Here is a 21,693-nt window from a genome sequence, read left to right on the forward strand (position 1 = left end):
ATACTGTAGCTTGCAGACACTGATGTGTGATGGGGGGTGTGTGTGTGTGTGTGTGTGTGTGTGTGTGTGTGTGTGTGTGTGAGAGAGAGAGTGTATGTAGAGTAGTGTAGGGAAAAATATAAAGATAAAATAAGATTACAAAAAGTGAAAGGGATATTTCCATTAGAAAAATCGTAGAAAAATATGCTCTGTGGCTAAGAAAACTTTATAACCAACATATTGCGTTAAAAAAATAAATGTTTCACTAACAAACATATTAAAAAAAAAAACGATTAAGGCGGGAATTCAAATGGGCAGAAGTTAAGAGCTAACGTCAGGGAAATAAACCACCGTGGTATAGCTCAAGTCATGATTACTAAGTTAAAGGCGGCTATTGTTAAAGTTGACATTAATTAGTGTGATTGAATTCACGATTTAACATTAACCAGCATATTGTACATCACTTACAGAACATTAAAAATGTTAAAGCTTATGTTAACCACATACTTTATTTCAGGCATTTAACCAATCCAATCAAAAAAGAGCAATTGCCTTTAAAAAAAGAGCTAAAATAAAAACATATTGCAAGGTTTCAAGACTCATTGCTTCACCACTCAATAACAGGTATTTTAATAAAACACAATGATTCAAAACACCACAAATACAAGCATTAACATATAAATGCACCTAATACAACAAATAATCAAGAACAAAATATTAGCCCTGTTTCGTCACCAGTAACTCTGATTGGAGATATCTGGCACTTTAGTAGTTTAACGCTCTGCTTCGTTCACACGCTCGTCTCATTTGAGCAGGCAACATATTCTGAGTTATTCCTAGGTTATTCTGAGCTGTGAGACTCAATCCAAACAGCAAAGTTGTTAAGAACCGAAAATGAACTGAAAGGCAGCAAAAAGCTCTGTAGAACTGAGGGTGTTAGATGATATGATGATGATGATTACCTGTAGAGCAGTAAGGTTTTTGCTCAGTTCTATGTGAAAAACACAGCATAACATCACAGACCAGCAAGATCTTTAAGTTAAATTGTGACGCACTGAAGAGCATTCAGGAGGAGCCAGAACATGAGATCAATTGTCTCTATTCTTTCAATTCGCCACCAAAACGTTTTTCCACAGCATTTTGGACAAGTAGATGCAAATGGACAGAAAAAGCCCAGTAAATAGCCAAAAAGGGATAAATAAGAACCAACTACCGAAGTTAATTTGTTTATCAAAGCTAGGATTGCTAGAAAGATTCCTCCAGATTTCCCGGCAAATGGCTTTACAAGGTTTCTAATGGTGGTAATGATGGAGTCGGGGAGGCGAAATTTGACAACACCGACTTGCTCTCATTAAGCTTGAGAAACAGTCTTTGATGTTCCCGTTCTTTCAGTCAATATTCGACGTAAATAAACCTCATGCAGCAAATGTATTTTTGTTTATTTCTTTTCAAAGCTTCTGGCATTTGAAATTGTAATTTAATTTTGTGTATTCAAACAAACAAATAACACAAACAGAGCAATGAACACAAAAGTTCCTTGCTTGTACGTTGTGATTGAATATGACAGAAGCCGGGGTAAAATAACTCTTTAGGCCTTTCCGGCTTCTGCGTGAAGTGCGGTCAGTGGAAGTGTCTTTGCTGACCGCTCCTGCCCCATAGACGACTTTTCTGTGGCAGTTTTCCTGCAGAGACTGGCTAAGGGGGAACCTGCGGTGTGTATTTTGGGAGATGCCACCACATTTTAGCTGCTTCCTGAAACAAACCTAATACCAGCAGTAGCAGTCTGATAACACATGCACAACACAGTTCGGAGTTAAATCCTCACTGATCTGGCTTAATGAGAAACACTACCATTCTGTATAACACTTAAAACACCACCCTATCAGTCAGTAACCTTGTGCCTTGACAGATTTGTTGTACCGGGTATGATGTTAAGTTTTTAAACACTCATGGGATGTAGTCAGAGACACACACACACTGAGATTCTGAACACAGATATACTCTCAATTCAAGCTACTGGGATTCCCGCCCAATGGCATCAAATCTTAATTTGCAATAAAACGCATAACCCTAGCATGCCTCTAAACAAAACGCCTCATTCTAATGAACAGGGAAGTCAGAAAGCCCAAGTGCTTCGATTTAAATAGATGGCTTGTGGATTTCCTGAACCTCTGAAGTATGGAAGAAGCTGCCTCCTCCCTGTTATATTTGCTTTGGACATGCTTTGGGATACGATAAGGGCTTTCCTGGATTCAAACCATCTTGGCCGCTCCCCTTCATAAAAACAAAATAATAATAAATGATGTCACTGAGCTATTTTTAGCGATTGGCATACAATTACAGACCATGTCAGCAGGAACTGTCTGTGACAGTAAGAGTAGGCGACAGGGCAAGGCCTGAAAAAATAAGCATCCATGTTGAAATCAGTGAACTGGTTTCCTAGCTAAGAGGTAAAACATGTAGTCCGCAGTGAACTTGGCAAAAAAATGAATAAATCAGGCAGTTAATCTTAAGCAATAATGTTGTTTGGCTGGTTGTTCAGGAGGAGGTGGTAAAGAGGTGAAAGGAGCCTTCCAGGTTGTAGCTTCACCACTTAACCGATCATGAATTTGTAATGTCCTGGCAAGGGTCCGCAAATAGTTCACATACAGCGCCACTATACCAAAATAACAGCAACATTATACACATCTTTTGTGCAGTAATTAAATGGCTGTAGTTGGAGAAAACACATGCAGTAAACAGTGAAAAAAAAAAGGAATGACTGGAGAGAGCAGAATGCTGAGAGAATGGACCTTGAAAGTAAGATTTATTTATCTCCGTGAACCCATATTTGCAAAAACACCATTTCATTTTGTTGATGCAGATGGAATTTTTAAAGTAAAGTCAAGTATTTAACAGGCTCAGGCGTAAACACCCCAAAACAAGTTATAAGCTCAGGAACAGATGTTTGGTGTTCATGGACATTATTTAGTTGGTGTATGTTGTACGTTGGGCTTAAAAAGGGGCAGTTTATCATCCGGCAAAAAGCTCCCACAGAGGAGCATGTATATTATATATGTTCCTGCATCAACAGCTGCATGATTGTATTGTTTTTGGATTTACAGTACTGATGCTGGCCAACAATGTAATACACACATGAAATTAGGCACAAATTCAAAGAAAGCAATCCCAACATGTTTGGCAGGTGAAGCTTTTAAAAAAGGGAGAATGTGCTGCCAACATATCCATAGAAGCCAGGTTCACCTGAATTAAATAAAATAGCATGATTTCTGCTGTTCTAAATCCATCCTGCATACAGTTGCATTGCATCTGTGCAGACATTAACTATGGGAAAAGAGCGTTTTTAATTAAATCAACCATCTATTTTGCTGGGATTGACTTCTGTTGTATTTTTCCAACTGTCTCTGCCACAAATCCAGTCGCAAATCATGGGCTGTGAGTCACACGGTTTTGTCCGCCCTGGTCTGCTGACACAGAAAGAGGAGAATTCATAGTGCCATTGAATTTAAATGAACATGTCATGAATCAGCTGTCCAATCTCTTGTAATTGGCCATAGTAGGCATGGTACCATTCAAAAAAATGAGATGAATTCCTCCTGCTCTATGTCGGGCGGCTCTTATCCTTGGTCTCATTCATTCAAATTTTCCACTCACATTTCATCTGGTTTTATTTCTTGCATAAGGCATAACTCATCTCTTTTAGATTAGCTTCTAGTTGGCCAAATGAGCCATAAATATGTTTTATGTTGTATAGGTGTGGAGTACTTCCCCTTTTCCAGCTGCCTGAATAATTCTTTCCTCCCCATGTTTTATTGTCAGGCCGAAAAGTGCCTCTATTGGATATGTCTTCAGCTCTATGTACAGCTGTTTGTCCAACAGATGTAGTAGAAAAACTGAGGTACCCGTCATAACTTGGTTTAAAAAAATTGAAAAGAATCTTTTTAAAATTAAAAAATAAATGTTTAAAATAAGATGTGCATGTCTCTCCATAAGCCATTCTGTGGCCAGGAGCCTTTCATGTCCACCACCACTCTACTAAATCCTCAGCCCCCTAATCTTCCATAAACAGTCCCCGACTGCGGAGCTACCTTGGCATTGCCAGCATGTGTGTGCCAGCCCCATATACCCATTAGCACCGTTAAGCCTGTACATCTCACCCCCAGCCCCCACTCCTCACAGCAAAGGTGAGCGATGATTACCTCATGCATCACTACTGGTGGCGTTAATCCTGAACTCTGGCAAGAAATCTTTAAAAACGGAAAAAACGTCTCCATCCTGATCCACTAAAGTCTCAGGGTGTTTGTCATTACCAGCAAAGGTTTGCAAACTGCACAAATTGAATTTAATTTGCCGTTTATCCTTGTATCACTCACTCCTCCCCTTTATAACTGCACATCACTTTTTGTTGATCACCTCCTTTCTTTGCTCGACACACAAACACACACCATTTCTGCTTTCCCTCTCTATCACAGCAGCCTGCAGCTAACCAGATCTCTCCATAAAAAGGAAACTACAGTACACAAAAATCAGAGCTGCCACTGCAATCAGAACATTTATCTCCATTTCTTTTCAACTCTTCTCGCTGCCTGTGTGCTGTGTGCCTCTTATTCTCCTAGCACACTGCAGCTCCTCCCTCCACCTCCCTCATCAGCTGCCCCTCCTTCTACCCTCTCTGTCGCTGCTAGGTGCAGCATGTATGCAAGCGTGTGTGAGCCAGCAGAGCTGCCTGTGTGTTTACATGTCAGCCTATCAGTGCTGCCGGATTTAGCGCATCTGGAGAGGACAGAGGATTCTCTCAAATGCCCCTCAGACAAGGGGGATTCTCAGTGCTGCATATATCCCCTTTTCCCTGTCTGAACCCAGCCTGTCGTGAATCCTGCATCCCTGTCTCCATGCGTTCGGAGGCATTTTGAATTTCCTTGGCAACATGGAGCTGCCTGAATTAGAATTCTCTGCATGACAGTCCTGGTAAGTACTCGGTCTCTATGGTGGGCTTTGAGCACTGAGGCATTGGATCAGATTTATTATGGTGCAGTGGAGGGGCCAGAGGATCGCCAGGGAGCAAATTAATGTCAGAAATAAAACTGTGTATCGAAGGCAAATGATAGGGAAGGAGAGAGGGAATATTATTCACTGAGGAGGGCTCCAGATCTTATTTGTGCTTTGTCATCCAGATGGCTTTCATTTTGCTGTGCGTTCTGAAATCTGGGTTTGTATTTATGGAACACACACATGCATGTACAATTTTAAAACGTACAGTATGTACTGTTGCTTAGATATTAGTGAGTGATATAAACACAGGTATATGCTATAAATATTATATTACATATGCGTGCATGGATGCATGAAAACACACCTATGCCTTTTTACATCACAGCAGAAGGTGTGAGGCTGATTAAGAGTGTGTCTGTTTTTGTGTTCCCCCCCAAAGTGTTTTTGCCAGGGAGGTTGTCGACGCTTCCTCGCCTGCCCTCATTAACATTCATCTTCCTTCAAATGCCAGTAAACTCATCTAGCACTCACACTTATTCATTCTCAGCTGCCTTTTTGCTGCTGGCTATTTTCAACTGGGTATGAAGGAGCCTATACAGGTATTAGATTTGCCACAGGTTAGATGGATGGGTGGCAGTGGGGGGTGATGGGTAGAGTGGGTGTGGGGAATGATGCCCAATGATTATTTATGCGGGCCAAGCATACGGTCTCTCGTAGTTTAATTTCTATTGCTTGTTATATTTGCATTTTTATAATCATGGCTGCAACGCTTAGGCAGGCAGGGAGCGATGAGAGGACTCTCCTTCTTTTTTTTAAACTGCACAGTAACAACCTCTGCAAGCCACAGAGCCCCGGCAGTCTCTGAGTGAAGGGTCTGCTCTTCACGTCAAGGCTTTATGAGCTAAACAAAGCTCCTAATTGGAGCCCTGTAATCAGGTTATGACAGCTGATTAGAATCTGTTCTCTTTTTTGTAGTTAATAATGCCTGTCACTGTGTGTGCGCATCTTCAAAGCACTCCACAAAATTTTCATCGGAGTGAAATGAGCGAGGCATGTTGATGACTGGAATTTATGATTACATTTGATGATTAAAATTAACTCATTGTTATTGGACAATCTGCATATTGTTTCTTTGTTTTGTTCGCACTTTTCAACTTGTGGTGCATTCATGCACATGTTACAGCTGTATTTCAAGACTGGAGAAGATAAAATGCACTCATTGTTTGCAATCGCACTGAAAATCCACTGCTAATGGATGTGGTATCAACATCAGCATTACCACAATATTCAACTGGCTTTTCGCAGTAAAAGCTAATGGAGATCCACACAAAAAACACTGACATTATCTACATATAAAGATATTGCAGAATTGTTTACAAAAAGTTACCCAATTACAGTATGCATTCAGCGGAAATGGAGAAACATTATCATTCAATTGGAATCACATTTCTTCACCAACACCTCAATATGTCTATTAAGCTGCTAAATGCTATTATATGTTCACAAGGTAGACAGCAACTCTGTTTATCTGCCATGAGTTACTGGGCAGGTAGAATATAATGGGTTTCAGTTTTTGAAAACCTTTGGAGTGGAATCCTGGAATCCACGCTTTTGAGGCTGTGAGACTGAAGAAAACAGTGAAGTTGCAAAAGATTTGAAAAAAAGCACAAATATGAAAACTGCAGGTGCTGGCTTCTTCTCGGTTCATTACTATGAGTGCACCCTTTCACGAACAATTTGATCAATGTACAAATATCTAGTTTAGCAGCTTTTATGATTTTCATAGTAGAGCTGAGTGTTAAATCATTTTGACTAGCAACCATTTTGAGCATCTCTAAATGTTCCAATGATCAACGTGATCAATGAAAAGCTATTAAGCAACTACTAACGTAAGGATAGGTTCAGTTTACACAACAAATTGCTTTGGTTTTGCACAGAAAAACCGACAGTACATGACAGCTGCAATTATGAGTAGCCTTATGGGTAAAATGTAGCGCTGTGTTTGATATTTGGAAGTTTCCAATGATAATGTTGAACATCCAATTTTAAATGTACATTTGAATGCTGAGCAGCTTCTTTTTTTATGTCTTTTCATTGTGTTCAAGGCAAAGAGTTTCTGCAGTTGCAAAGTCGTACTTATATTACTGTTACACTATTTGTAAAATAAGATTCCAGTGATGGATGCATAAGATTGTTTCTGACTGGTTCAGGACAAATATTTTCAATATGTCAGAAGCAATGTGAAGTCTAAAAGTAAAGATGTAATGAGAACAATTAATATAGATTTCCAAATTAACAACATGTCTTAGATTTAATGTTTTGTTGGCACTAAGAAATTCAAAACAACTTCTTCAGGGTGGTCACCTAACTGGAAGGCACAAACTGACAAATTATATTTGTGAAAGAAGGTTGGTTTACTAACTCCTTCAATACGATCATTCAGAAATTAAGGACTTTCTCCAAGGATTTCTTATGGTGATGAAATAATAAAACATGACTACACAGATTTGAAGCTTCTTTCAAAACCTCATAAAGATTAAGAAATGAATGACATTCAGTCTGAGTGAATGTCAAACATATTGAAATGCTCTTAGTTGTAGTGCCTGATGTTACGGTTCCGAAGATAAGCCCCACAATCCTTTGAGGATGACTGCATGTGTGTGCATGCACTAGGCCTTGTAATAACTTTATAATCAAGCACAAACATTGAAGCAAAGAGGGCTTGTGGTAAAGGATCCTGAAAAGTTCTGACCTTCATGCTCCTCATAGATAGTGTGTGTACTTGAAAAATAATAGACATAATGTGGTATGAACTTAATTCACTCCAAAAAGCTCAAGGAAAAAAAGGTTCTCTGTGTGAGCTGATCCAATCTATTCAAACAGAACTGACAAAATGTGTATGATCACTTACATGTTCCTGTAATACATTGATTAATATAAAGACAATGCACAAACACGTAATACAGTTGAGCCTATACTCCAGTTTATTCAATCCCTGATAGAACAGCTACACACAATCAAAGCAGTGTTTTTTCACAGCGCTTTGTTCCATACTGTCATACGCTAACTACTCTGTTACAGAGTGATCTACATAACACTGAACAATAGCCAATTTCCCCCAGTAGGATCAAATGTTGATCATAACAGCTAAAGTAATGTGTTTACAGATGGATTAGGGTTGTTTAAGTTCAAACTGAATACTAGTATTGGTAACGTATCCAATATTGGAGGAAGTTACATTTAGCAACATTTGTGGGAAGCTCAAGAGTGATTCAAATGAAAGCAGATTGTTTTGCTTCAGGGTTCATCATACACCATATGCTCTATGTAAGAAGAAATGCATAGTGAGTAATGTCAGATTCATGTGAGGATTTTGTATGGTCTCTTATGATTTATTTCTCCTCATGTTTGAATTTAGCCCATTTCATCTATAGATAAAATCAGGGCAGTGTTGCACGTAACAGTTCATTTGCGATGCCCCAGAAAGAAGTGATGTAAAAAGTAGCCGGAAATAATGGTGTTACTATTGAAGCATTCTGTGAAACAAGATCCATCTGGAATCCAGATGCTGCCACATACTGGGTAACATCAGCCACCTTGAAAAGGAGACGGTGAAACTGATTGTGGTGAAGACTGGCAGACCCCATGTGTGTACAGTGTCTGCTGTATGGCGAGGTGACAGACGCAGGCAGATCTGTCACAGGATACTCACATTTCTACAAATGTATTCAGAAGGTCACAGTCCGGCTGCTTTGCAGCAGCCTTCCTCATTTAAATTTAATAATAACAGCTTTATGCTAAATATGAGACAGTCAGGGTCTGGTAGGATAGAGGAGTGATTCATGTGCAAGCTCCTGGCTGGATTCATGCTCTGGCATTATCAGAGCCTTTAATAATATACATTGGATGTGATCACAGTAGAAAGACTGTCCCTTCTCATTCATCATCTGTCTGCTCATCTGGTTCTTTTGTTTGGTGGGTATTTATATTATAACTGGACACCAGAGGTCTGGTTCCTTTCACTTGAAAGAAAGAAGATGATGAATGATTGCCTTCTCTTTCTGTATTCTCAAACTGTAAGGACTGGGGCAGTAAGTTATTAGGCCTTTGGAATCTATATGCTGTTTTTTCTTTATCAAAACCCAGGCTGATGCGTTCAATCAAAGAAACCGAGGCTTGGACTTTGGTGTGCAATTTTAAACACGGTGCTAAAATGAATGGTTTAAGTTTTCTTGTATCATATTTGTAATGTAGCGGGGGATCATTTCCTGAGTTATTTGGTGAGAAAATCTCCTATTGTGCCCGCTATAAAAAGGCTGTTAGAGGCTTGTCTGAGGTAAAATTGCCTTTAGCATGGCATTTAGTACTTTCTTTTTCATTATCTAAGCCAAAACATGTTTATATTCCCTGATGGTGAATAGGGAATAAAGGTTTGTGTAATTTCCGGCTTATCCTACTTGATTTTCCAGAGCAATGGGTGTTAATGAAGAGAGGAGCCTCTTAGTAGTATTACAAAGAAGCAGGTTTCATTTACTGCACATTTTCATCCAACGCCAGTTTACCAATATTTTAGTATAGGGATCATTTAGCCGTTTGAACATCTCCTCATGTGTCTGAATAATCCTGTTAATGAGTCCAATAGGATGAAAATATCTCAACATCTTTAATTAGATCTCAAATGTAATAATAAATAATGCAATGTAAAATAAAAACGTCTTTGGCTGGCAAATTCAACCTCCATTAAGCAATATTTTAAGTGTAAAGAGGGTTATTAGTTCTGCTGATCTTGGAGAGTGAATAGCACCGTCTGCCGCTCTGAGCCTCTTTGAGCCTCTTCCTGTTAATAGTTTTGGTTCACCAGCCCGTCTGGTTGAGTCCTTCTGGCTCTCACTGACCCCCCCATATAAAACCGTGGGCAGCTGTTCAAAAACTTCTAGCTCAAAATCACCCACACACTGATTGTACTCTACTGACCCGGTGTGAAATGGTAGAGAAGGAGTCAGCATCTTTCAGATTCGAGTGCATGATAAACACGGCCAAACATACATTTAGGAACCTATGGAGAACCTTTCTTTTTTTTTTTTTTTGCACCAGTTGTAAGACCAAAGAAGTGCTAAAACGAAAGTGACTGCTGGACCGTTTCTCACACGGCCAAGCAAGTCCTGCAGAGATCTTAATCCAGGTTTAGCTTTAAAACAGAACCACCAAATCTTCAAAACAGGTTTTCATTAGTTAATACAAAGACCCACTGAAAGTACAATCAAATCACACACTAGAGTGTGCTATGCTTTAGTTTATAGTAGCTTGGTTCTTACCCCTAACAATATGCTATGCTAATAAGTACACCCATTATGGGCTAGTGAAACCTCGGCTCATATTTTAAACTCACCAAATGATCCTAATCTTTTAGATTTTAAGAAAGTATTAGTCATACAGAATCCTTTAATGATGGTTACATGTTGTAATAGACATCTACAGTATGAACACAGTTGGATCCTTCTGTAAAACATAATTAGGTCTATAGCCAGCCAGTGAGTATGAGCATTTTCTATTTGCCTGTCAACAAGATTCAAAGGCTTTATTGCTACTGTGTAGAAATGGCAATGAAAATCTTAAGTCCCAAGCTCCTCCAACAATGCAACATAGTTATATAAGACATAAAACCATAAAATAATATAAAAAATGAAAATAGTGAAAGAAGAACTCTATATACATGTACATACAATATAATATATACAAGACTTTATAAAACATTTACTAAAATATAGCATTTTGATTCATTTGGAGTTGTGTGCATTGTAATTTTATTTTTAGAATTGCTTGTCAAGCCATCTAAAACTTGAAGTCAACAGCTCTAAAAATTATGATTCGTGTCAAATACAATCAAGAGACAAAATAAACCACATAACTCCAAGGCACCCAAGATTTGCTGTGTAGTAAACACTTTTATTCAAGCATAGCTGACACCCACTTGTTTTCAGCTGGAGTCTTCTTCAGGGTGTGATACGTAGGTGTCAGCTTAGAGCTTGAGTACATAGGATTTCCTCTTTTGTTTTTCTAAATGCCTCCAGCCATTAACTCCAAAACAGCAACTTTGTTTGCAGAGTGTTTTTTGTAAATGATTGTTTTTCCCGCTTAAACAATAAAATATTTCGATAATGCTCCAATTGTTCGCTTTCGTGATGCCAACATACTTTATTGGTTGTTCTTTACCACAATGATGGTAAGGATTCGACATTTAAGAATGAATGGATTAAGAGCCTTCTGTATGGCAGAGGTTTCTCCGAGGTGTTTGCGGATTCTTGTGGCATATTGACAATTGAGGAACTTTGCGACTAAACTCACAGCGGGCAGACTAATCAGAGCTTACATTCACGTCAAATAAGAACACATTGCACCACCATGAAGGAAAGAAATCAGGAAACACTGATGAAGTAAATAAAGCATGAGGACTTTTGTTGTGGCATAAGGACCAAAAAGTTGTCTTTGTTGCACCTTCTGCAAGTTCTGCTTTTTGTTACTGGGCTCATATGAAACGCAGTTTTTTATTTTGTCTGGGTTTTCGGAGAGCTTTTAGTGACTCGCACTATGGTACCGGGTGTGTCTTTATGCTTGTTTTTGCGGTGCTCCATGGCAGTTCTTTTATTTAGTGCTGCATTTCCAGCCAATCATAAGGGGGCTTTTTTTACAGCAGAGATTTTGAGTTGTTGAAGTAGGGAAGTTGTTATTTCTAAATACTGATCCTAATACTGAAGCGATCATTAGCAGCCATCATTAACATTCTTACTCTGTAACATGCCTTGTTACAAACAAAAGTTGTGGCAGCTAATGAAGAACTACCGCTTAACAGGACATAAAAGGTGAGGCACTCACTAAAAAGGATCAAATGAATTGTTTTAGGTGAACTAAAAAAGATTGAGGATCAAAGATGATTAGTCTCATCCACTGGCCACACAGGAGATGAAAGGGGCCTTCTGATCTTCAGGCAGGTTATTTCCAGATCAGTAGTAAAGATGATGAACATGAGAGGAAGATGCAATGCTCACTGACTTGATATTGGCCAGCCACCTTGGGTTGCCTTTGAACATTGCGCAAGTCCTGTGGAGGCGCATACATAGCATGCAAACTTAACATTAGGGGGTATGCCCCTACAGGAGTACAGCTTGAACAACTCCCCTTCAAAAGCTCATACGCAGCATGGTGAGCCTTGAAATAGGTAGTAAAGCTCACTGTTAAAAAGCTCATGCAGCGAAATTATCCCTTTAATCATGTATTTATGAAATTCCAAAAACAGCTTTTCATGTGATGGTACTAATAGTGTTTCCTTTGCTTTATTAAAAGTGTAAGTAGTGTAATGTAATGTAAGTAGTACATTACAATAAAAGCAGACAACCTGCTTAGCAAGCTTTCAACACCAGCAGCCCGCAGACCTGTGATTCCTGACTGTGAATGCAGTGTTGATCAGAGTGCGGTAAATGTACTTTGAGACAGACAGAATCAAATGGACCCCCTAATGGAGACTGTTGTTTTCAGTTCCATTAACCACAGGGATGTTTAGGTAAGGAACACGTTTCTATCAGCAACTCCTCTGTCTCTTCTAGTATCCTAGAGACCATTTATCTACAGTCTCACCTGTCAAACTGAAAACTATCCAGCATGAATGACAAAGCTTCAGTATCTGCCTCAATGTTGTTGGATAAGCACACTTTTTGCATTGGTTCTTTTTCTTATCCACTCTGCTCCACACCACCTCAAGATAAACTAAGACCAACACTTTCATACTGAGCCTTGCACTCTTTTGGTTTTGATGTGTACGCGGCTGCTGCTTAAACTTAAATAGTTCCTAGTTAAATCACTCAACCCCTTCATCTCCTCTCCCTACCTTCTCTGTGCTAATATAATCTTAGGTCCAGTATCATTATTACTGTATGTAGACATATTTCACAGTGGCCCAGAGCTCTGCAGGTGCACACCTCCCAACCTTTTAAGCTTATGTGAAACTGCTTCTCGAGTTCATGCATCCAAACACACGCCCAACCTTACAAATCTTTGACCTCCATGCCAAACTTTAGATAACTAGGGTGAAAACTGTGGCGTGCAAATGATGTGGACATTTGTCGGTTGACCAACCAACACGGCAGGCTTTAGAGCTGCTTGACACAGCTAAACATGCTCTGAATACCAGTGTAAATCAGTTGCACTCCACACAATTGTCTGGCTACCGGACATTTATAATCTGGATTATAGGAGATAAGGTGTTATGAGCAGGTTTGTTTTGAAGTGTGCTGTCAGAGAACTACAGTACGATAATTGACTCTCTGTTATGGAGATAAACAAACTGACAACGAATTAAATATTTTCATATTTGCATGAACAATACAGAAGTTTCGGTGCACTTGCTTGTCCTTCATATTGATCACTTTAATTATCCGCAATCCTCTAATCTCTCTTGACACCATCTATGTCCAAAATAAGTAGGTTGTAGGTATGGGAACGTTCTGTGCAGCCTTTGTGGCTGAGAGCCCTGCTAACTGCTGTCAAAGAAAGAAAGATCGGGAGCATGCTGACCCCATGCAGGTGTGTTTCTGCATCTCAACAGGAGGAGTTCCCATGCACTGAACCATTTTGTCCTTCGCTAAGCATTTGATCCTGGCATGGGGGAGCATTAGGCCGTGCTGTTACTTTGTTAAGTTTGCAGGGGTTGTTACCTTTATCTTTGGCTTCCATGGAGGATTTGTTTCCATGGGATTTCTCATATCTGACTGTGTATTCTTCTGGAGGATGTAGATTAACTGGCAATACACTTCTAAAGAGTCTATTTTTACCCAGCAAGTGTTTATTGTAACATAACACGGGGCAACATGGCTCAGGAGGTAATCGGCAGGGTCCTAGTTTGATCCCCAGCTCCTCCAGAGAGTGTGGAAGTGTCCTTGAGCAAGAAAATGCAACTACTCATTATTATTGCAGCTTTGTTTTTAATATCATTACTGTTGGTATAGAACTGCATTTAGTTTGGCTTCTATCGAAATATTTCCAATGCAATCCTGATGTGTTCAGGCTAGAGGCTAGAGGCTAGAGGTTCAAGGTTCAAGGGTTTTTATTATCATGTGCACAATATCTACAGTGTAGTTATGGCATTGAAAATCTTAAGTCCCCAAGCTCCCCCAACACTTCAAGATATTATAAAAGGACATAAGAAGAAAATAAGAACTAATAAAATAAAACTAAAAATGAGTGCAAAATATGAGTAGTTTAAATAGTGAAATATTGCAGGTAGTTTGTTACACCAGTCTGTAAATAGTGCAGATGAAGTATGTACATCACTGAATATAAACTCAATAAGTTAAATTATGCATGGAATGATGAAGTGTACATGTACAATAATTAAATATACAATAGCAAAATGTAAGAATTAATATTGTACAGTGAAGTACAATTAATACTGTTTGTCTGTAAATAACTATTTTGGATTTACATAGAAAATCAACTGATACAACCTTTTGTGATTACAGTTTGAGTATGCATCAAAAAGCACAGAACATATATTGCATACATATATCAAATACTGCAGGAAGAGAGACTTGTCCACTCTGATCTACCACAAACATTGCAATTTGTACGCAGCAAACAATGTTTCCTTGTTTGTTTGCTTTTTGACTTTTAAATGTTTGCTTTACATTTGTCAGTTGAACACAAACACACCAGCGGAAGCAATCGTCATCTCTAGCATCCTATACATATTTGCTTGCAACTTTGTAGCTGTCGCTCCATTTCTGTTTCATCCTCTATTCCCTAAACAGTGGCAGAATAATTAGAGCTAGAAGCTGTTGAAATATGTTCCTATCAACAACAAGCTTAATGTGCAACAGACGGGTTAATGGGCTAATTGTTAAGGACTGTAATAAAGAACATGGAAGCTTGAAGTAGCAAAACAGAAATGAGACTTTATTGATAAGATAAGCCTTTTGTGAAACTCTGGACAGCACCAAAGACTGAAAACATGGATTGTACATGTTTGACTCACTTGATATTGAGATTGAAATGGATACAGTAAACTAAAACTACAGTGGACCACAAAAACATTGCAGCGGTTTCCACCTTGCTAGATGGTGTTTCCCAAAGATGTTGTGCTCACAGACCAAAAGTAAGACCATTTTGTCTTACAACTCTGATTTTGTTCAATCACAAAATGCAGACCCTGCTACAAACGTTCATATTATTGAATAGCAATAAAAAGTGTTTGTCAGCTATAAAAAAAGATGCATGCAAATACACACATCCTGTGAGCACAATTTGCATGTGCATCAATCAAAACAAAAAGCTGAATTATTTATTATATCAAGGGAAATACTCTGAGAATTCAAGCTGCATTGATGATTCATGACAGCGGTCACAAGTTGAAACTATCCAGCAGGGACATGGCAGACAAATAACGTGAATAGAGAACTGAAGTGCAATGCTAATTGGTTTGCAACAGAGCTTTGTATTCAAAAGAAAAAAGTCCCTTTTCAGGATTTTCTCATGTTATTTTGTCTGCCTCCCATATGAGTTGTTGTTCGTTAATCTCTTTGTTTTTAAAGTCCCAGTTCCAGTTTTCATGTAAACATCCTTACAACGTTATGCTGCACAATAAATGTACTAGTTCCTGAAAACAACCATAGGGCATGAATGCACCACTGCATATAGCTAATTTGTCTGCGTGCTGCCTGAATGATTTCAATGACCCATTAGCGGAGCACACCTCTCTTCGGTTTGCCCTGCATAAAACCACAACGCACCATAAGAGAGGAGTTGCAGGGATTCACGACAACAAGACTAATGGTGAGCCGAGAGCTGCTTTTGAGAGCAGATTGACATAGTGACAGGTCCGCAGAGAAAATGCAAGAGCAGGAGAGAAAAAAAATTGTCCACTCATATTCCTCCCATTCACAATACCATCAAAAGAGGAATGGAAAAAAAAATAGGGTGGGCACAAAGAATGCATGGAACAACAGAACAAAGGGTAAAATATATTTTCAGCCCTTTCAAGCCCTGCTCTCAAAATGTAAAGACTATGAACACTGTACCTAAGGTAGTAATTGAAAGGACACATTTCTTCAATTCAGAAATGCAGCTCAAGGTCAAAACAAAGTGGTGATACAACAAGCAGCTCTGAGCTGTGAGGCACGATTACAAAGATAGAACCCTGCCCTTACCACACGCTGAATCATAAATCATGCATAGTATTTTGGTAAGAAAATCACCACTGCATTTGCATTTGCTTGTTTCCGATTATCAAGGACATCATGTGAGCCTCATCTTCATTCATATGCCTGACGTGACAAGATAAAAATCACATTATGTGTCAAGCAGATAAGCATGTTGCCCCGTGTTCTGCATCAAGTATCTTAGTAATATTTCATTTCACTCCGGGGTTTAGCATCTGCCACAGCATAAATGTGTGCTTGTCTGTTTTAAATGATATTTCACCATCCTATTGGACCAGTCCACATGTTATCCATCTGAGAATACACGTGATTAATGGGAGATGGAGGTTCCAATGGAGCTACTGATAGACATTTGAGCTTTTATTGTGACAGTCTGCTTCCTACAATGGTTTATACTCACTGGACCGATGGGTCTGACATCTGCTGCCGACCAAAATTAAAACTTCTGCAGGAAGGCAAAATGGAAGCTGCAATTACTGTAACATTGTAACTACTCCACAATCCAAGCTGCTTCAGTCCAATGACTTTAATTCACTGAGAGTGATGTTTTAATTTGTGTTTGTACAATAAAAGCAGAATCAGTCTAATCTTCACTATCAAGTTTACATTTTTGTAAAGGGAGGTACACAGCCTGAGAGGTTCTAAAAAGCACTACACTGATAATATGAAGAACTCTTCACGAAACGCTTTTGTGGTGTGAGTTACAGATAAAATATGCAGTGCCTATTCAGTTCCCACTGAACCAGCCTAATGAATATTGGGATGGAGATTGTATTATCCCATCATAGTAAAACGTCCTCTTTCACACATTGCTTTACGTTAACCTTTTTGGTTCAATAATTGCATTCACTGTGGAACTTCGATATTGTCAAGCAATATAAATACACTCGTGAATCACATAACGCTGTTTTTCTTAGTTTTTGAGGACTTGAGAATGTTTGTCAAAGTAAAGATAAATGACAGTGCCATTTCTCTCACTTCGCATCGGGCTCTTCTGAGAATGTGTCACAGAAATAGCTGTGTCTGAAATCACAAGATTGATGCGAGAAGTAGAGCTTGAAGGTTTTAGCAAGTTAAAGTTCCCCTGGGTCAAAATCAAAGAGGAGTTTAAAGTTATCTGACAAGTTCCTCCCTCCTTCCATTTATCAACGCATGGCAGCAAACTCAGCTTTATATAACTGCTTGGTCAACAGCTCAGCAGTGGCATGGGATGAGGTTATTTTGAATTCATTTCAGGCAGCCATATAAAAAGATATACCATGGCATTTTTAGCTGTTAATTAGCAATGGTTTGTATGAGCAAAGCAATCCGTTCACTGATATTGGCACACAGTACAGTATACTCAAAAGTCTGAAGCACAGCAGGGTGGTTGTATTTTGTGACCTTTTACTGATTTCATTCCTTGTGAGCAAAGCCACTATCGGGTGGGGCCGGTTATATCTGTTTAGGTGTGCTGGTGAAAAAATGTAATATCCAAAGAAATGTATTTAGCTCACAGTGTAGGTTAGGTAGAGAAAATAGCTAAAGGGTTCTAATTCAGGAGGAATAATTTTATAATAATTATTATCCTGAAAATATTGAATTGCAGTTGTGTAAGGGATAATGTGCAGCGAGGCAGTCACTACGGGGAAAAGAACAACCGACAGGCTGATCAGGGAGCCCGACGCAAAGCTTAGGGATTTTGATCAGCCTCTCAGGTGTTCTTTTCCCCATAAGGACCGCCTCGCTGCACATTATCCCGCTTATTACATGGCCAGATACTAAAGAACGAACAGACTCCCAATATTAATTGAAATTATTTTATTGACTCAAAAATTATCGTATTTCTTCCGCTAAGAAAAAAAAAAACGCTGTTCCACGGCGCACAGACTGCACGGCAGCACTGACTGAGGTTTTCTAACTGTTCAAGTCTGTTCACATTTTCTGATCCACTAACAAGTCCTTAAACACGGCAGAGCCCTTAGCGTGTTCCTGTTAGTGTTTATTCCTGTCTGTCTTCTTCTAGTGATTTATCTGACGTCCAGCGCTCCATCTTTTAACCTCTTTTCCTTCTCTTTCTTGATCCTCCTTAACAACGGTCAATATAGTCCTTGACAGCGGTCTGTAGGCCTACTACTGGATTAACAACATGTCAAATGTTCTGAATTGTCCAATCAGAATAGAGTATTCAACTAAGCCATGTAATAACATTTGTTAAGAGGTATACAGCATTGACAAACTTTAGGCGTTTATATTATATTTGAGTATGTGAAGAAATCATTCAGGCAAGGACTCAACACTTAAAATGCAATATATTGTAGTGCTATTAATAGTTTGCCTCCTTTAAAACAGTTTATTTGCTTATCTAAGGAATTAATGACACACAACAATAATAGTAACATTCATTCAATATCATAAAAGGTGTAAAAGAACTGCTTTCTAAACAATGTTTTCCCTAATGTTTATTTTTGATCTGTTTGGAGGACATAATGACTTTTATCAAAAATGTCATAGCCATTTGTGCACCACCAGTCCTCTCCACTAACTCCCCTTTTACCATGTCTCCACAGGTACGCAATAGGATGGTGTTTGGCGAGGCAGGAGGGCACAGCTACTTGGTGGCATGCTGGCAGCCCATCCTGATCCTCATGCTGGGCACCGTCCTTTCTGGCTCCACCACCGGTTGCCCCTCCCGATGTGACTGCAACGGTCAGGAGCGTTCAGTCGCGTGCAATCGACGGAGACTAGCAGCTCTTCCTGAGGGCATTCCCACAGAAACTAAGCTGCTAGACCTTAGCAAGAACCGTCTGAAAATACTTGGGCCCGAGGAGTTCATTAATTACCCTCAACTGGAGGAGCTGCAACTCAACGAAAATATTATTTCATCCATTGAACCAGGGGCTTTTGGCAACCTCATGAACCTGCGAACTCTGGGTTTGCGTAACAACCAGTTAAAGCTCATTCAGCTGGGGGTGTTCACAGGCCTGACCAACCTCACCCAGCTCGATATAAGTGAAAACAAAATTGTCATTCTGCTCGACTACATGTTCCAGGAACTATACAACCTTAGGGCTCTGGAGGTAGGCGACAATGACCTGGTATTCATCTCACCCCTATCATTTCATGGCCTAAGCAACCTTGAAAGCCTCAACATTGAGGGACGCAATCTGCCCTCAGTGCCCACTGATGCCCTGAGCCATCTGCACAACATCTTGTCACTCCGATTACGCTATCTCAACGTCACTGTCATGAGGGATTACTCCTTTAAAAGGCTCTATCGACTCAGAGTGCTGGAGATTTCTGAAATGCCTGCCATGGATACCATGACGGCAAAATGCTTGTATGGACTCAACCTCACATCCTTGTCCATCACAAAATGTAATCTTACGGTCATCCCCTATCAAGCCATCAGTCACCTAAGGCATCTCCGGTTTTTGAATCTGTCTTTCAATCCCATTCATGCCGTGGAGGGGAACAAACTGTTCAATCTGCAGAAGCTCCAGGCTTTTCATTTGGCCGGTGGAAGATTAGCTGCCATTGAACCCTACTCATTCCGAGGACTCAACCACCTCCGTGTACTCAATGTTTCCAGCAACATCCTAAACACCCTAGAGGAGTCTGTTTTTCACTCAGTGGGAAACCTGGAGACTCTGGCTTTGTATGACAACCCGTTGGCCTGTGACTGTCGCCTGCTCTGGGTCTTTCGCCGGCGTTGGAGGCTCAACTTTAACAGACAACAGCCCATGTGTGCTTCACCTGATGTGGTTCAAGGAAAAGAGTTCAAGGATTTCCCAGACATTCTCCCTTCTGACTATTTCATCTGCCAGAAATCAAAGATAATGGATTATAAGGTTCAGGAAAGCCATGTAGATGAAGGAACTACGGTTCATTTTGCTTGCAAAGCTGAGGGTGATCCGGATCCTGTGATAATGTGGTTATCCCCTAAGAAAGACTACATCACTACCAAAACTGCGGGGTTAAGACTTTATGTGTCTAGTGAGGGCACACTGGAGGTGCGTTACGCCCAAATCCAAGACAACGGCACCTACTTGTGCATTGCAAGCAATGCAGCAGGCAATGACACCAAAGCTGCTCACCTTTTTGTGCATAGCAACTCCCCTAACTGGCCCCAACAGTCAAATAAGTCATTTGCCTTCATTTCCAACCAGCCCAGCGATGAAGGAGCTAATGTGACTCGGGCCACCATTCCATTCCCGTTTGACGTTAAGACACTTATCATTGCAACCACCATGGGATTTATCTCTTTCCTTGGAGTTGTTCTTTTCTGTCTTGTAATATTATTCCTCTGGAGTCGAGGGAAAGACAGTATCAAGTCGAGTATAGAGGTTGAATATGTGCCACGTAAAGAGGAACCAGAGGAGGCCAGTCCAACTGAAGCGCCCATACAATTCAACATGAAAATCATGTGAATCTCAAATGGAGACACTTGCAAACGGCAGTCTGGATGCAAACCACCTTTGCTTAAAATATGTACTCAGTTAATGAGCAGTAGAAATTGCACAGCAGCAAACGCATCTTGACACTAAACCCTTGAATTTTGCTCTTCTTTTTTTTTACTTCAGAGCCTGAAACTTTAAAAACAAATGTTGAACTTCAAATATCTGTATATTTGTATTGGCAATTCTTTATCAGTATGTTAACATGCAATCAACTGTATATTCCTTCGTCAAACTAAATGACAGTAATATTTAGAAAAACACATGGATCCCAGTTTATCAAAAATGATATGTTGGTTAGTGTCTGGAAGAATGTGGACATTAGTCTGCAGATTAAATCTGATTATCAGCACAAAATAAGAGAAAGATCTTGTTGTTTTGATGTTGTTGCCATGTTTTGATATTTTAATGTACAAAGCACAATAATCAATTATGAGAACCTAAATTAAGTTACTTAAATATTGCCATTTCATATAGTCCCATCATAAGCAATTGACAAGTATAATATGAGTATCATATATATTATATATATATATATATATATTATATATATATATATATATATATAATATATATATATATATATAATATATATATTATATATATATATATATATATATTATATATATATATATAGCAAAAGATAAGAGGTTGGAAGTCATGAAATTGCAAAGATCAGCTTTGAAACTTTGAGAAAGAATAGCAGCATTAAAATATTGCAGATTGCATAGTTGTGGGAATACGTTAGTAATGTTGAGCAAAAATAACTTGTTATTTGGGAAAATATCTGTCTGATGGTGGTTTAGAATCAGATAGAATAAATCAGCACCACCCTGCAAGTATTTTTGGGCAGAGGCCTATGACATCATTATTTTGTGTTTGATGTTTTCCCTGCAATCGTGCGCCATGTTGAGTAAAACAACATGTCACAGTTAATCCAACAGAAGCGTTTCCCCACTATTATCACGACAAGCCATTTTGTCAATTGGGTTTCAATTTGACTGTGTCTAACTGTTGTATTAACTTATCTGGTGACAGTGAAATGAGAAGTGTGCATGTAAACACACTGACTAAAAGAA

General features: G+C 39.3%; 1 protein-coding gene across 1 annotated transcript; it reads left to right on the forward strand.

Annotated features, from left to right (window-relative positions):
* Positions 1-4,697: 4,697 nt before the first annotated feature.
* On the forward strand, positions 4,698-21,132 carry lingo1b (leucine rich repeat and Ig domain containing 1b). The gene is made up of 2 exons (XM_063881976.1): positions 4,698-4,947; positions 18,728-21,132. Exons 1-2 carry the CDS (start codon positions 4,936-4,938, stop codon positions 20,585-20,587), a joined length of 1,872 nt encoding a protein of 623 aa, XP_063738046.1. The 5' UTR covers positions 4,698-4,935; the 3' UTR covers positions 20,588-21,132.
* Positions 21,133-21,693: the final 561 nt, after the last annotated feature.

This window comes from Eleginops maclovinus, chromosome 4 (genome assembly GCF_036324505.1).
Source record: "Eleginops maclovinus isolate JMC-PN-2008 ecotype Puerto Natales chromosome 4, JC_Emac_rtc_rv5, whole genome shotgun sequence".
Classification (NCBI taxonomy): domain Eukaryota; kingdom Metazoa; phylum Chordata; class Actinopteri; order Perciformes; family Eleginopidae; genus Eleginops; species Eleginops maclovinus.